General features: G+C 48.6%; 1 protein-coding gene across 1 annotated transcript in view; it reads right to left on the reverse strand.

The window, feature by feature from the left end:
* Positions 1–17,476, reverse strand: part of Cfap221 (cilia and flagella associated protein 221) — an 81,075-nt gene extending 63,599 nt beyond the window's left edge. The window contains 6 exon segments of the mRNA XM_052736742.1: positions 3,698–3,798; positions 6,613–6,711; positions 6,881–6,967; positions 11,263–11,363; positions 15,041–15,226; positions 17,188–17,476. Of these exon segments, the coding sequence (XP_052592702.1) occupies positions 3,698–3,798; positions 6,613–6,711; positions 6,881–6,967; positions 11,263–11,363; positions 15,041–15,179 (527 nt within the window). The 5' untranslated portion in view covers positions 15,180–15,226; positions 17,188–17,476.
* Between the last annotated feature and the right edge of the window lie 279 nt (positions 17,477–17,755).

Here is a 17,755-nt window from a genome sequence, read left to right on the forward strand (position 1 = left end):
AGGTTCTGCCTGGAAGCTGAGGGGTGCTGGCACCATGCTCTTCCCAGCCTCCAGAACGAAGAGCTGAAGTACACTCTCCTTCATAACTCACCCAGTCTCAGGTATTTTATTATAGCAACAAAACAACTGACCGAGACAGTACCTAACACATCAGGCATTCAGGAAATGAATGAATGAATGAAATGGATGCTGGATAAAGAACCCATCCAAATGATACACTGGACCACTAAGGTGGTCTGGGATTCATACGGAACACTTTCGGGAAATGCCTATTCAAAGAGATCATTCTCGCAGCGCATGGTTTGGGTCAAATGAAGTGAAGAAGGGTCTGAGTGGTTAAATGTTGCTAAGGAGACTGTAAAAGGCAGAAAGTCTTGGGAAGGTACCGCCTGCTGCCAGGATGTCTGGAGGAGAAAAATAGCGTGTTTATCTTTTAAGAGATTTTTAAAAAATATATTATACCGTTATAAACAGTAACTCAATTAAGTAAATTGTTTAGCTGAATTTTTCATTCTGAATACAAATGAGATGCATTATGTGGAAAATAGCTTGGGGGAGGCCCCCGGGAGGGTGGACATTTGTTTCAAGGGCCAGTGACTGATGACCACAGGAGAAGGCATGCTGTTTGCACCACTTGGACCATTTCTTCTCCTCAACCCATAAGCCTTGCTTATGACCCAAATGAGAGGTGATTTACAGACAGAAAGAAGAACTCTCGAATCAGGGAGTTCTTGTTCCCTGGCACGCTGATTTTGATAAGACGCCTGGCATTGCCCACCTACAGGAAGTAGCTATTTATTTTGCAAGTGCAGCAAGTTCACATTTTAGATGCTTGGGGTCTTTATAGGGACCACTTGGTCTGAGAAGGAGATGGCGAGGACAGGAGGGGTTGAGGGGGAGAGGGAGAAAGCACCAGCATGGAGTTCTGTCAGAATGGTTTTGGGGAAATGGGGACTAGGAAGGCATGGGGCCAAGAATGTACAAGCCGTGTGCTGGGAGATGACTCGGTGGGCTGTGGTTTGGATGTGAAGCATCCCCTAGTGGTGCAGGTGTTGGAACATTGGCTGATGGTGAGCTCTGGGAAGGCTGCAGAGCCTTTAGGAGGCCGGACTTTGCTGGAGGCCGTAAGTCACAGGGATCGGGGTATGCTTCAGGTGTTTATGCCTCCTCCTACTTCACTTCTCTCTCTATTTCCTTTGTACGGATGACAATGTGATCAGCCAGCTTCCTGCTCCTACGGCCATCCCTTCCCTGCCTGGCGTTATGTCTTTCCCACCAAGATGGACTATCCCTCTCAACGGTAATTCAGAATAACACTTTTCACCTTGAAGTAATTTTTAATCAGGGTATTTTATCACAATGAAAGAGGGGAGGTGGCCAGGAGAGAGCCAGGCAGCTGGGGTGGAGAGATGGAGTTCTCAGGACAGTAGGTATTTCCCAACAGAATAGAAAGATTTATTTAAATAAAAAATTAAACTTTTATTTTATGGTGGGGGGTGGTGGTCTAGACCTTTAATCCCAGCACTTGAGAGGCATAGGCAGGCGGGTGCCTGAGTTTGAGGTCAGCCTGGTCTACAGAGTGAGTTCTAGGACAGCCAGCGCTACATAGAGAAACCCTGTCTTGAAAAAAAACCAAAACAATGTTTTTAAATTTTATTATTCATTGGGAGTGTCACACGTGTGTGCTGATAAGATAACTTGTAGGAGTGGGCTCTCTTCTTTGACCATATGGGTTCCAGGAATTGAACTCGGGTTGTCTGGCTTGGAAGTAAGTACCATCTACCCACTGAGTCACCTCTCTGGCTGAAAAAAGATTTCAGTACTTTTCTTTTAGAGACCAGCCCTCTATGTAACCTGAGCTGAGTGTTTTAAGCTTTGAACAACCAACATGGCCCCACTCTATGTATAGAGAGCAGCCAAATACCATCTCCTTGACATCTCTAGGGCAGATGGCACTATGCTAGCTCGTAAGCATTTAGTATTTGCTGAAAGAATGAGATACATGGGGCTGGGGAGACAGGTCGGTTGGTAAAGTGCTTGCCTTCCAAGTCTGAGGACCTAAGTTTGACCCCCAGAACCCACATAAGAGAAAGCCAGGCATGGTGGTGTATGCACTTGTAATCCCAGTGCTGCGGAGGTGCAGACAGGAAGATCCTTGGGACTCACGGGCCAGGCAGTCTAGACTACTTGGCAAGTTCCAGGCCAGTGAAAGGTCCCATCTCAAAAGAATAAATAGACATAAACAAAAAGTGAGTGGCACCTGAGGAACAACATCTGAGATTATCTTCTGGCTCTTGCCATAGACATACACAGACACAGACACACAGACACACACAGACACAGACACACAGACACAGACACACACATACACATACATACACACACACACACACACACACACACACACACACACACACACATACACACACACAGATGAGATACAAACTGAACCACAACTGGAATAATTAGCCATTTCCTCAGCAGGAAGAGCAGACTCTGAGATCGGGTCTCACTTGCTTTCCCTTCTTCTATCACTTCTAAAGGAAGACTGGGTGATAGAAAGTCATGTGACCCGAGCTGGTCCAATAGACAGAGTCATGAGTTTTGACCTAATTCTTCAGGTCCCCCCTGCCCGTCACCTCTATTCCAGGCTAGCATGGGCCACTAGCATGGGCCTGCTGTGAGAGGGCCCTATGAGGAGGACAGCTCAGGTAGCAGAAACAGGGCATGGCGAGAGCCAGAGTGCTCCAACTGATTCTGGATCCAGCCATACCTGGGGACTTCAAACGACCCAGTCCATCCTCTTTCTTCCTTACCAGCGTTTTGAATGAGTTTGTTTGAACTGTTTGAACTGTGTTGTTTTGTCTTTTGTTATTGTAAATCCTGTCTAACTGCCATGAAGACCCTGTGATTCTCCTTGTCTCCACTAACTCTAGCACGTGGGTTACAGGTGCGCGTGATCACATGTATTGGTTAGGGTTTCTATTGCTGCAAAGAGACACCATGACCACGACAACTCTTACAAGAAAGACATTCAGTTGGGATGGCTTGCTTACAGTTCAGAGCTTCAGTCCATTATCATCATGGCGGGGAGCATGACTGTGTGCAGGCAGACGTGGTGCTGGAGCTGAGAGTCCTACATCTTGTAGGCAACAGGAAGTTGACTCACTGGGCCATATCCTGAGCATAGGAAACTCAAAGCCCACCCCCACAGTGACACACTTCCTCCAACAAGGCCATACCCACTTCAAGAAAGCCACACCTCCTAATGGTGCCATTCCCTATGAGATTATGGGGGCCAATTACATTCAAACTACCACACCACACCCAGCTTTTTTTTTTTTTTATATACACTTGGGATTTGAACTCAGGTCCTCATGACTGTGCGGCAATCACTCTTACCCACTGAACCATCTCCCCAGCCCCACATATATGTTTCTTAATTAAAAAAAAATTATTTATGTGTATGTGTGCATATCTGTGTGTGCTTGTGCATGGGTGTCTGCGGAGGTGAAAAGAGTGTGTCAGACCTCCTGGAGCTGGAATTAAGGTGGTTGTGAGCCACAGGGTGCTGGGAACTGAACTCGGATCCTCTGCAAGAGCAGCAAGTGTTCTCAACTGCTGAGCCATCCTCCAGCACTCAGTTTCTTAACCTTCCACCCCTGTGATGTCTTACTGGTTCACTCCAGGAACTTACCTCTCTCCGAGGAGGACATCTGGTAGATTTATAAATGTGGGGAAGTCCAGGTTATTCAAGACAGGGTAGGCGTGAATGGGAACAAGCAAGGTGTCATCTCCCTGAAATTGGGGAAAGAAGGTTAAATTTAGCGTTTAGAAAACTATCATTTGGAAAGATAAACTTTTTTTTAACCATTAGAGAATTTCCTTAGGAAACCTCAGTGCTTTAAGTAAAACATTAGAAATACTGGGTTTCTTTTGTGAGTGTCCGTGTGTGGACATGTGTGTGTGTGTGTGTGTGTGTGTGTGTGTGTGTGTGTGTGTGTGTGTAGGTGCATTTGCACGGGTGTGCGTGTGTGTGTGTGTGTGTGTGTGTGTGTGTGTGTGTGTGTGTGTGTAAGCCAGAACTTTGGATATCACGTTTAGGTGCCATCCACCTTTCTGTTATGTAGACAGGTCTCTCACTGGCCGGGAACTTAACCAAACACGCTGGAATGGCTAGCAAGTGAGCCCCAAGGGTCCTCTTGTCTCCACCCCACCCCAGCAATGAGATGGCAAGTCCACACCACCATAGCAGCATTTCTAAAAGTGTGGTCCGGGGGTCAAACTCAGGTCCCCATGCTTGCATGGCAAGTACTTTACTGATTGAGCATCTCTCAACCCCTAAAAACTGCATTCGTAAACCACAGACGAAGCACAAAAGATGTTTAAGGCTATCTTACGGGCCCAATGCTCGCTATTACCCATGGAAGCTAAAGGTGCTAATCCCCCTGTGTGGATACAAAGATGCTGCCCTATCTGCCTCCACTTGGAGAGGTTATAAGGGAAGACATTATTTAGGGGACCAAGAGAAGCGCAAGGCAGAGTGCAAAGCCATCAGCAGGAAGAGCACAAAGACCAGTTCTAGTTCATTCTAGTTTGGTGGCCTTGAACAAGGCCTTTGATTTCTCCAGGTTTGTTTCGTCCTCAACAAAGTGGATATAATCATTCTTTCCCTTGAGGATATCTTTAAAAATCAAAGCAGGCTACGGCCTTAAAATATAAAAAGTACTGCGTCAATATAGACTATCTTTATTTGCCTTATGGAATGTGCCCCTGGGACTCCACACCCCAGCTTCTTGACTCTGTATGAGGTCACATAACTGAATGTGGAGCTATACAATATTTGGTAATAGTAAAAGTTTTCTAAATGCACAAAGATCCAAGATTAATTTAAAAATCAAATGCGTGGTGAATCTGAGATGTTTCTAGTAACACTCGCCCATGGTTCATCGCTCAATGTCACTGTAGCCTTGGTTCTGAATATGGGACATGTACACTTGTGTGCTGTGACTCCAAACGATGACTGTTGAGACTGTCTGAAACACTTGGGCTCAGAGTCAAGACTATTGCACACTATTAACTGTGGAGTTCTTTTAATTGTACATCTGAAATAATTCTGTACTTATAGGAACGTAATGCTTTAATCATGGAAAATGCGGACTTCACTTTTATTCTGTTGCTCCTGGGCAGTGATGGGAAGTGTCTTCTTCTTTTCTCTATTACTCCTTGGCATGTATCAAATTAGTGGATCTTTGGAGTGTATTATGTCAGAATATTCAGTTTTTATGTATTTGCTTGTTTTTTACTTTTATTGTATATGTACGTGGTGTTTGCACACATGTGTGTCAGCACGCACGCCTGTGAATGCATGAGGCGGCCAGAGGAAGGTGTGGGTGCCCTGCTCTGTCATTCTTTGCCTTACTCCCTTGAGACCAGGTCTCTCCATGAACCTAGAACTAGGTAGTCCGGGCAATCCTCCTGTCTCTGTGCCCGTACAGTGCTGGGGATACAGGTGTGTACATTCATGCCCAGGTTTTTACCTGGGTTCTGGGGATTTGAACTCAGGTCCCCAGGCTTGCAAAACAGGTGCTTTACCCACAGAACTGTCTCCCTAGCCTTGACTTTACCTCTTATACAAGGTTTGGCTATATAACCCAGGATGGCCTTGAACTTGAGACCCTTCTGCCACAGCCTCTTCAGTGCTGAAACTGTGGGCATAGGCCTTTTAAAAACGAAATTCAAAGGGAAACTATCTTTAAGCCGGACCTTACTATATAAATTGTAAGTAATAATATTATTTGAAAGAAAGAAGAAACTCATTTGCTGCTAATCTGTAACCTTCCACTGAGTGCAGTTGACTTTGTGGCTTCTGAACTTCCGAGACTAGGGCCTGTGAGCAAAAAGAAAGGCGAGTGGAGGTGACCGTGGGAGTTGCGGACTCAGGCTGGAGGCCGAAGGGTCGGTGAAGAGGTCTGGGATAGACTCCCGAGGGCTCAACCAGTGTGGGTACCTCAGGCCACCTCTCCAAGGCCTCCCCGTCTGTGGGTGTTGCTGCTGGAGTCTCGGGCCAGTCCCCGGTGTTTATAACTACAGAACGGGGCACTATTTATTTTCTAGCCCTGCACTTAAAGGAGCACATAAAAGTCACTGGACAAAGCTTTCCCGGGGCCCCAGCACCACAAGATAAATGGAGGCTTGACCCACACAGCGGAGGTTTGCAGGGCGGTATCCTGGGAGTCCTCCCGTGTTCTCTGTGCCTTAAGGTCTTCCCGGTTGGGATGCAGGCACAGCCCTGAGCCTACAACCTCATCTGCCACTCAGAGAGTGCTGAGGGGTCATCCTGGCTCTGTCTTCTTCCTTTCGGGAGATGATGTGTTAAATGTCAGGCACCAGGGGAGACCAGCAGGATGTTTCGGGAGCCTGTGGGGATCACCATGTCCAAATCTCTTTCCAGTTAGGAGGAAGGTGCAGCCGAGGACCATCTAGCTCCTACAACACTGAAAAACCAAGGTCCTTCTAGCTCTCCTTCATCCTCCTTCAGGATATGAAGTGTACCCCCCCCATCTCCCACACACGTCCCAGCCCAAAGGATAGCTTCCTCCAGAAACTCACCTTACAGTGAATGCGGATACAGTCATAATAGTAACGCCACTCATCTGGAGAAAATGTGATCGTGACCATGAGCGACAAGCCTGGGATGAGGCGATGCTCCTGGAAGGCAGGGAGGCTGTGTTGGGACAGGCCCCAGACCTGACGGACAGCAGCACTCGGGGTGGGGGGGGATGGAGGATGCACACACTCCCGACCCCGCAGGCCCGAGACAGAAACCACCAGCCACCCCACATCTCCCTCAGCAGGGAAGGTGACCCAGGGACAGTACCTTCTTCTCATAGGCGATCCTGAAGTATTTGGTCTGCGGTGGTAAAATATGAAGGTGCGTGTCTTCATCTGAAATATTGGCAATGTACTGGGGGAGATGAAGGTGAGTTAGAATTGGACTTATTTACAGATTCATCTCTTCACTGCTTACACCTCATCTTTATGATAAAGAGGATTCGAGGACACATGTTATTTTCAACTTTTTAGAAGACAAGAAATACGGGATGGGAGATGGATCAGCCAGGGAACTGCTTGCTTGGCAGGTGCGAGGTACCGAGTTCAGACCCAGCACCCATGTAAAACTCTGGGTACGGCCGCAGCAGCTGTACCTGGGGACCCCAGTGCTGGGGAGGAGATGGAGAAGCCCTAGGGCTCCTTGACCAGCAAGCCTGGAAGAACGGATTAGCTCCAGTTCTGTCTCAAAAAATATGGTAGAAAGACACCCATGCCCTCTTCTGGCTTGTGTATACACATGGGTGCATGTAATCACACACACATACACACACACACACACACACACGAAAGACAAAGTAGAGAGTGGTAATGAGAAAAAAATGGCTTTTCCTATCTTCTTAGAACATGTGTGTTATACATGTGCATTTATGCACATATGTTTACATGTAATATAATGTTTAATATGATCAATAGCACACAACTTTAAAAAGACATACGATGGCTTTTAATTTAAAGTTCTAGATTACCAATTGGTTATCACAAAATGATTTGTTAGGACCGGAGAAATGGCTCAGCAGTTAAGAATACCTTCTGCTCTTCCAGAGGATCAGAGTTCAGTTCCCAGCACCCACACCAGGAGGCTCACAACGCCTCTAACTCCACCTCCAGCAGATCCCACGCCCTTTTCTAGACTCCACAGGCACTGGCACTCACGTGCACATACCCCCCACACACATACAACACACATGTAAAGTGTAACCTGTACCTGCAGCCCTGGGGATACAAAGCCCTCTTCTGACTTCCTGAGGGAACCCACACATATGTGGCATACATTCATACAGACCATTCTCATATATGAATAAATAGATAACTAAATGATCTTGTTGATTTTTGCCTAACTCTTGCATTCATGGCCAACTAATGACTATAATAAATAAATAAACCACACTAACGCTCAGGTAGGATGCACCGTGCCTGTATGTTAAGGTCCCGCATCCCTCATCCCGAGGAGAAGACATTGCTCGTCCTGGCCCTAATTTTGAGAATCAACATCTTGGGAAGGATAGAGTCCTTAAAAGCTGCAACAGGGGGTTGAACAGAAAGCCGGAGGGCACCGCTCATTACAGGTTAATGAGTTTTGTCTGGGCCCACAACCACACTGGCTGTCTCCTAGGAAAAGTGATGGCTTATTTATTAATAAATATAATTTCTGAGACAAAAAAAATCAGTCCCCTAAAGGAGAAAAAAGAATGTAAGGGGTCTTGAGTTTTGAAAAATCAAAACAAAACAAAGATCATTTAAAATTTCCAAGTAGACTGAAGCACTGATATTAATATTCATGCACACAGAATGCTTCAAACCTTACATGACCTCAGTGTTAATGAACATATACTCTATCATTCCACTTGTGGGCAATTTGCATAGTTTCCTGTGCCAAAACCTAGTAGAAGTCCTTGTCTCATCTACTACAAGAATGAAGACCATCTTAGCAATCAGACTACCCACATTCCAGAAAATGTCTCCCTCACTCTGAGGGGATGTGATTACCCTGAACCGTCCTGAGGGACCTCAAAGGTGTCTGTGCAGGGCTCAATCTCCTTGGACAGAAAAGGAGACTCCAGTTGAACAGGAGAGCACACCACCAGGAGCTGGCTGCTACCTGGACCATCTGTAGCCTCGCCCAGAACATGGCCAAGGCCGGAGACTCGGCTTCCACTTCAAGATGAGCTCCAAAGGTTCCCAAGCCTGTGCCCACGTCCCCATCGACACCACCGTTCAGAACAAGGGATCTCTTGGTTTGAGCTGCAGGGTTTGGGATGAGGGGAGGAAACCCTGGTAAAACATAACAGTTAAGAGTTCTCCCCGTGTTTGGCAAGAAATTAGGGCCGCCCGTATGTGCATGAGTGTGAGGTCATCTACTGAGGCATAAGCAACCTGCAGCGAACACACCTCAGAAGAAACCCGACTCTCCCTCCACTAGTAGCCTTCAATTGCCAGTAGCTCCTCAGCTGGGGGTGGGGCCTCGGCAGCCTTCCCCCAAGCCTTGCTGGCATTTTGACTGGCTCGATCTTCCGACGGTCTTGTGCAGGCAGCCATGGCTGTAGTGAGTTATGTGCAAAGCCAAGTCCTGTCGGAAGGCCGTATTTCATAGCATCTTCCCATCGCCTGGCTCTTCCATTCTTTCTGCTCCCTGCTCATTACCGTCCCCTGAGCTCTGCGGGTGGGGAAGCGGGTCCATATAGACGTCTCTTCTGCGGCTGAGCCCAAGCATTTTCTTATTCCCAGCTTCTAACAGTTATGAATGCTTTTAATAAGAATCTTAAGGTGAATGCTTTGGGCTTCTGTTTAGCTTTACTGATGGGAACAGGAAGCTGGCTTTCCCAGCGTCCCCCAGAATGCTAGTAAGATGAAATCATGTTGTACTGTTATCTACTTGTTTGTTTTAGTGGCTGATAGGATCAATGTGATGCTTTAGACATCACACCGCCCTTATTGTATGAGTCAACTGCCAAGTCAACCTTGTCTGAGAGTGAGTCCAGAGTCTTCCCTTTGCCAGGGTTTATTGAGTGTCTTCTGTGTGTCGAGCATTGCGCCGCTGGGCACTGAGGAAGTAGCCATGTGAAAAAAGGCAGGCATGTGGCTGCCCTCCAAGAGGGTGCAGCAGAGTTGAGACTTCAGATCTCAAAGATTTTATCTTCAACTATGTGTACATGTATGCCTTTGTGTTTGTGCACACACATGTTGGTGCCTGTGAAGGCCAGGAGGATGTGTCTGATCCCACGGAGCTAGAGTTACAGGTAGTTGTGAACTGCCCAACATGGGCACTGGGAACCAAAGTCAGGGCCTCTGCAAGAGCAGTAGGCACACTTAACTGCTAAAGCATCTCTCCAGTCCCCTCCTGCTGTTCATGTTAATAGCTGAATCCCACCCCACAGGGTAAAAAGAACAGCAAAGAGGTGCCATGCCTAAATCGGCCATTCCGGCAGAGAGAATGTGTACACTGGAGTGACCACCGTCTCCTCCCAGACCTAGACACATCTTCTCTGGGCAGGCTTGGCACCTGACCAGAGCAGGTCAAAGGCAGCCCTGCCTGGAACATCCTAAGAAAGGGATATCATCGTCCCTAGTATTGAAGGAAGACAGTCCCAACCTCTCACTCAGTATCCCGTGCACTGAACAAGTGGATTAAACTTATGGAATCGGGAGTTTCTCTAGATGCCCCGTCCACAGGGCTGCTGGGAAGTCCAGACCCTGGTCTCAGTGGCACAGGAGGGACACAGTTTTGGGAAGAGAGCTGAGAGGGGACCCTTGGCAGATTGGAGTTAGTTTATTCCGGGACACCGATGTCCCTTTCTAACTTCTCTTCAAGGAACTGCCTTTCTGAGTAAGCAATCTCTCTCTCTCTCTCTCTCTCTCTCTCTCTCTCTCTCTCTCTCTCTCTCTCTCTCCTGTCTGTCTCTCTGTGTGTGTACTGTGTGTGTTCAAGCACTTGTACACACCTGTGCATGTGAGTATGAGGCCAGAAGTCAACCTTGGGTATCTTTCTTAATCATTTTCTAGTTAATTTAAAAATTTTTTTTATTTATTTGGAGGGTGAGCATGTGCCGTGGCACATGTATAAAGCTCAGACAACTCCCCTCACTCTGCCAAGGGGATCCTAGGGATCGAACTCAGGCTGTCTGGGTTGGCGGCAAGTGCTTAACCAGCTGAGCTATCTTGTTGGCCCTACCTTTAAAATCATTTTTATTGCATTTATTTACTTGTGGGGGGTGGCGTGTGTCATGGCTGCTTATAGAGGTCAGAGGACAAGTTGTAGGAGCTAGTTTTCTCCCTCTCCTGTGTGGGTCGCACGGCTTGAACTCAGGTTGTCAAGCTTGTTGGTAAGTGCCTTCACCCACAGAGTCATTTCACTGCCTACCGCCATCGTTTTTTGAAACAAGAACTCTCACTTTTCCCTGGAGTTCAATTCACTTGGTCTGGTTGGCCAGTAGGCCCCGTTATCCACCTGTCTCCACCTTCCTGGCAAATGGGCATACAAGCCCATGCTACCAAACCCAGCTTTTTAATGAGGTGCTGGGGATGGAACTCAGGTCCTCAGGCTTGTGCAGCGCGCCCCTCTCCAGCTGAGCCATCCCCCTGGCTCCTGCTCTGTATCTGGATTAGTACCACAGATGGTCCCCCGACCCCCTGCCCTTAAGAAGTACCTACCAGAATCTGTTCATGTTGTTTCTCTATCTCATAACCTCCAAAATGGACTATGCCTGGTCTGGCCTGGATGGCCTTGTTGTTCAGAAGCTTGGCATAAACCTCTGTAACAGAAAGACAAGTCTGTCGTGAGCTATGGAGAATACCGCACTGAAGAAGGTCTTATTGGTGGGGGCTGTCTTTAGTTTAGGGCACTTTAGGCACGTGCAATGTGCAGACAGTGGATACAGCTGCCAATAAGATGGATGATGAGTCTCAAACTGGACTGAGTCTCCTTTTCTATTTAAAAAAAAAAGATTTATTTTATTTGTGTGTGTGCGCATGTGCATGTGTGTGTATCTGTGTGTGTGTGCATATGTCTGTGTGTGTGCATATGTCTGTGTGTGTGTGTGTGTATGTGTGTGAGTGTGTGTGTGTGTGTGTGTGTGTGTGTGTGTGTGTGTGTGTGCCTGTAGAGGCCAGAAGGGGATGTCAGATCCCCCAGAGCTGGAGTTCCAGACAGCTGTGAGCTGCCTGATAGGAGTGGTGGGAACCGAACTCAGGTCTGCAAGAGCAGCCCGTGCCCTTGAAGGATTGGCCTTCTCACCATCCTCTCCTTTTCACTTTTGTTCAGACACGCTTATGACCTATTAGTTATTTACTCTCACATGTCACACGTGTCTTTGTGTGTGTACTTGGGGGGGTCAGAGGACAACTTCTGGTGTCAGTCTTCAGTAGGCCAGGCTGGTTGGCCGGCGAGCTGCCTGCCTCTGCCTCCCTAGTGCTGGGATCACAAGCACGTAGTTGACGTGCCTTTGGAAAGCTCCCTCCGGAGTGTGGACCTACAGACGCGTGTTACCGCGTTCCTTTCTACGGTGCTGGAGTCAGGGCCTCACTCGTGTCAGGCAGGGCGCTACCAGCTGGGCGCCATCCATTGCAGCCATTTTTTAATGCTGCAGTGTTCTTTGGTTTGGGGTCATAAAGCAGCATGCTGTGCTCCGGCCCAGAAACGGTTAGGTATACCAATGTGTCCTTGACAGTCTTGAGGTGACAAAGAGTGACGCGGAACCAATGCAGTGCTGAGGTTTAAGGTGGGGCTTGCAGGATCAGGGTATAAATGCTGAGGGGGGGTGTGGCTAGTTTTAACTGTCAACTTTACATAACCTACCATCACCTAGGAAGAGAGTCTCAATGACGGACTGTCTAGAATCTAGACTGCAGATCAAGTCGGCCTGTGGGCATGTCTGCGGGAGACTGTCTTGATGTGGGAAGACCCAGCCTGAAGCCAGAGGCACCATTCCCTGATTTGGGGGTCCTGGACTGTATCAGAGAGCACAAGCATGCATTTCTCTCTCTCTGCTCTTGACTACGGGTGGGACGTGAGTAGCTGCTTCAAACCCCCGTCTTGATTTCCCTGCTAGGATGGACTGTGACCTGGAACTGTGGGCAGGAATAGACTCTTCTCCCCTGAGTTGCTTCTGTCAGGGTGTTTGACCGCAGCATTGGAAATGAAACCAGAATGGGGTCACTAAACGTGAAGATGCGGAGCTGGCCAAGGCTGGCCACCAGCTGAATGTCACCTCCTCCCTCACAAGGTGTCCACTTTGGGTAACCGGTGGGACTTCCCCACGCGTCAGCTGCTCCAACAGTGAAACAGAACTAGAATGTTTTCAGGAAGCTGTTGTAGGGACGCCAGGTGAAACTCATGCAGATCGATGGTGACCCTCTCCCATCAAGCCGCAGGATTCTCCCAGAGTCTTTCCTGGTGGGTGACTTGTGTGACTGGTCCTGGGGACGAGTCAGACATGACATGTGCACGGCAATGGTGTCAGGTCAGACGGCTCAGGGTGAGGTGGGAAAGAGAGACAGAAGGGAGAGGAGCCCCTCGCCCTGGGGTCCGGTTGAAGCAGCCACAGACCCCCTTTACAGAGAAGGGACTGCGGGAAACCCCTTGCACAAGCTTAGTGGTTTCTTGTTTTACTTTATCAGATTATAAACCATCTAAAGAATCGCCAGAGTCACCCTGAAATCTCATCAAAAGAGAGAGACAAGGAAAGAAGAGAGTTCTTAGCAACCTTTTGAAATGTCACCTGAGAGCCACCAAAATGGTATATACACCTAATCATAAGGCCATTAATTCCAGCTGTCCCTCCAGGAGCCTGCACCACACTGGGGTATGTGTTACTCCCGGGGACTTTCTTGGAGAAGCTCGCATCAATGGCTTCCCATCTGTCTTTCTGCCTTCTGCTGAGCGCCTCTCTTTCTCTTAACCCTTGTGCCTAAGCCTTTGTCAAAATGTATTTAATAAACCCGGCTCTGCTTCCTAAACTGGCTAGTTCTGAATTTTTTTTTCCATGTCAAAGAAATGAATCCTGGTTTGGCCCAAGTGAGGTCCCTAAAAGATTAGGGGAGCTCCCCAGGCTGTGAAGGGTGACCGTGTAGAGCCCTGTCTCTGTCCCCTCATGCTGAGCAGAACTGTCACTTTATCCGGTATACAGAGAGTCCCTGAGTATTCAAGCAGGACAGAGATGGGTGTAAGGGAAGGAGGCCAAGGGGAGGAGACTGAGGTGAGGAGTGTGGTGGTCCCAAGAGCTGCTGAGGATGGAGATGGCCTGTGGTGTTATAGGCAAATATTAGACACTGGAGGGTGCTCCCTAAGGGTGCTCCCAGAGGGTGCTCCTCAAGGGTGCTCCCTGGGATTTCTAGGTTCTTGCATCCCAGAGCAAGGAACTGAATTGTGCACCAGGACATGTGAGTGGTGGTAAAACGGAAATAGTTTATTGAGAGAAAAGCACTTCAGGAGACAGAAGAGGAGCAGGGCTGGAGAAAGGTCGGAAGTTCAGTGGTGGATGGTGTACATCAGGATCCTCATATCCCCCCAGTGTGGTGTGCTTTGGGGTCATCTGAGTAGCCTTCACACTTTCTGCAAATGCTTTACTACACATCTGCCTTGGTGGGAGAGTATTCCAGTCTTTCTCTGACATTGGATTTTTATTCATATGTTAACCGTGTGTGTGTGTGTGTGTGTGTGTGTGTGTGTGTGTGTGTGTGTGTGTGTAGACTGTTGGCTGTCATCCACTGTCCACGTTGTTTTTTAAGGCAGGGTCTCTTACTGGCCTGGCAATAGCCACTTAGGCTAGGGTGGCCAGCCGGAGAGCCTCAGGGATCCCGAATCTCGGGGATCCTCTTTGGTGCGGCTGGGGTAACAAGTGCACACCACTCTGTCCTCAGGCTCCTCAGACAGGCACTGACTCACTGGGCTCTCTCCCTAGCCTCAGGCTCTAATCTTGCCTTGCTTCCCACCCTACTCTCCTCACACAGCGAGGATGAAAAGACGTGTGAGGGATTGAAGCCACAGACGTGTGAGGGATTGAAGCCACGGAACTTGGTGATTCATTTATACCACATAAACCTATTGTCTGGAGACAAGAGAAATGGTTCAATGGTCACAGCACTTCAGCTCTCCCAGGGGACCAGAGTGTGGTTCCTAGCATCCACGCTGGATGGTTTACAGCTGCCTGTGACTCCAGCTCCAGGGGATCTGAGGCTTTCTTACAGCCTCCATGGCCACCCACACATATGTATGTGGCTTATACATGCAAACATACACATAAATGAAAATAAAAACATATGTTTTTAAACCTGCCATGCAAACAGATCTAAATAGAACTACCGTTCTTAATATTGAAAACTGTTATGAGCCTATAAAATGATACAGCTAATCAGCACCCACAATCCCAGCTTCCTGGGCTTTGGATGCCTTGGAGACGTAATTGGTAGACAAATGGCCGCTGCCACTCACTGGATTCCAGGAGGTGGTTGGGCACTTCCGCTCTTTTCTTGGGCTCCTCCACCAGGCTCTTCAGGAGGATGGATGACACCTTATCGAAGGGCTCTTCTGCACTTCTTAGTTCCTGCATGGGCGTTTTCACAACTGCCATCTTCTCGTGAAAAATGGAGCTGTCCTTCTAGGGCCAAAGGTCATTTCCTGGGGAGAAAAACAGGGGCGGTAGACTCATGCTGAGAAATCACGCACACATTTCTTCTTAGCTTCTGACAAATGTACCTCTTGTCCCGTGCATGGTGTGCTGTGGCTCCAGCCCTCCCTGCTCTCGTCTGCTGGACGCTGCATTCCCACACACGGCTGTCTCATTAATCATTTGACATCACACACCATAACCCAATATGGCAACACACTCCAAACTCTCTCATGACTCTTTAGAGCTTTTCTGAAGTATGCTCCTGGGATGCTTCGTGGACACACAAAGCGGGGGGAGCGGGGAGGTTTGGGGCTTTCAAAGCCTAATAAGTTTGGAAAGTGTGTCTAGTTTCCTTTCTGTTGCTATGACAAGACATCCTGACAAAAAGCAGTGCCGGGGGTGGGGGGGGGGGGAGGGTTTATTTGGGTTTACAACTCCAGGTCATCAAGGGGAAGTTGAGGCAGGAACTCAAACAACTAGTCACTTTAACATGCACAGGCAAAGGCCGAGAGAAATGAATGCTCCCGTGCCACCTGCTCTCTGGCCTTCTTCACTCTTCACAGGGCACAGCCTAGCCTAGGGCATGGTGCTGCCCACCACAGGCTGGGCCTTCTCACATCAGTTAACAGTCCATTGGCAGATCCCCACAGGCCAATCTAACCCCGATTTCCTCATGAAGACCCTCTTCCCAGACGATTCTAGACTGTGTCAAGCTGACAGTTAAAATTCTTCTGACGTGTCTCCACATCACATTCAGACATATGTGAACAAGGGTCCCTTCAACATTTTGACGTTGGCGAGATACAGGCGTTCCTAAGTCACCTTCCCCGGCTGCTAACAGGTGACAGAGAGGTAATGAAGCCTGCAGGTGGCCAGGTCGCACAGACCTGGGGCATGCCTAGGAACTCTGGGGGTCCCTACTGTCCTTGACAGCCATTGGAAATCCCACTTTGCTTTCCCCATAAACACTGATTCCCAACCCCTTCAGCATTCTTTCTCAATGACTATTTTATCAGTCATTTGGCATTAATAATTTATTACCTTGAAACAGGACTTTATAAATGCCACATTTTTAAAAACTTTATTATTGTGTGTGTGTGTGTGTGTGTGTGTGTGTGTGCGCGCGCGCGGGGTGCGGAGCAGCACTGTACATGTGGCCGTCAGGGGATAAACCTGAATTGGTTCTCTCCTTCCACTGTTATGTGGGTTCTGGGGCTTGCAAAGCAAGCACATTTACCTACTGAGCCATCTCCCCGGCCCCAAACCCCACATTTTCTACATCAGACGTAACTCTTAACTAGAGGCCTTTGCACAAGTCAGGGAGGGGGTTGTTGCTCTGAGAAGCCCCTGAAACTGAAGGTAAAATCAAGAATGAATGTTTATGAGTTTTGCTTTTGTTTTTCTTGGAGAAGTCCCATAGCATTGGAGAAGACCCCGGAGAACGCGGAAATACAGGGAGGTATTACTCTCCTTTGATTTTCCTTGAGCACTGGATCAGAAGTGGGCTTGATACAGATGTTCTATTAGGCTGAGCACTCAATAGCGGCCTAACAATCATTTCAGAAATAAGCTGGTCTGTCCTCTCCCCTGCACCCCCTCCAAGTAGCAAAGGCGGCTTGCAGCACAGCTTAAACCCTCCTCCTGCACACCTGCCTTCCAATGCGGTGCCCCACTTCACCCCTCCAGGCCCTGCAGCCCTGGGCCCCACACAGTCACTGCCTGTATTTCAGGTAGGGTCAAGTTGGGCAGGGCCTCACCCTGGCTAATCCCCTCTTCCTTTAACTCCAATCCATGCTAAGGGTTGGGTAGAACGCAGACTCTCCCACTACCCCCCATCATTTCTTTGGGCCCCCACCCCGACGCCCGGCCCAGTCCCAAGATGAACACCTTTTGGACACCTGGGGTTCCCCCGTTTAGCAACTCAGCGGTCACCATGAGACACTCAAACCCCAAGTCCGAGGCCTCTTACCCTGCAGATGATAGTTCCGGGGCGGGGCGGGATTCCGCGGCGTGCAGGAACCTACTCAGAGCGTCGCCATGACAACGTGGACGCATTCCCAGGATATGCTGAGGGATGCGCCCAAACAGTCCGCAAACATGGGGGAAGTTGGGCGGTTCTGTTTCGGAGCTAGGACTCTTAGGGCTCTGAGCAGTGTGCAGGGCCTGAGAAAGACTAGAGAGAGCCTCTTAACTATGTGGAAAACCAGTGGATTCCCCAGAGGAGCTGAGAAAGTTTGGCGACACCATGGACTGGGGAGTCTGACGGAGCAGATGGGGGCCGGGCCTCCCAGCACAGTGGGCGGGGCCTCCTACAGTACATTCTGCGCCCCACCCCACCCTCGGTTTCACACTTTGGTTTATGGTAAAGTTTATACACTAGCAAAGGTAGGCAGACCGCTAAAATGAAGTTCTGCTTCCCGAGCTGCAACCATGATCAAATCTCAGCCAATCAAATTTCGTCTGTACTTTCTATTACTTTGAAGACATTCCCACATGCCTTTGTATCCATATTTTTTGAAAATAGTGTATCTTTTATT

This window comes from Peromyscus californicus, unplaced genomic scaffold, assembly GCF_007827085.1.
Source record: "Peromyscus californicus insignis strain IS unplaced genomic scaffold, ASM782708v3 Scaffold_14__1_contigs__length_90479793_seg_2, whole genome shotgun sequence".
Taxonomy (NCBI): Eukaryota; Metazoa; Chordata; class Mammalia; order Rodentia; family Cricetidae; genus Peromyscus; species Peromyscus californicus.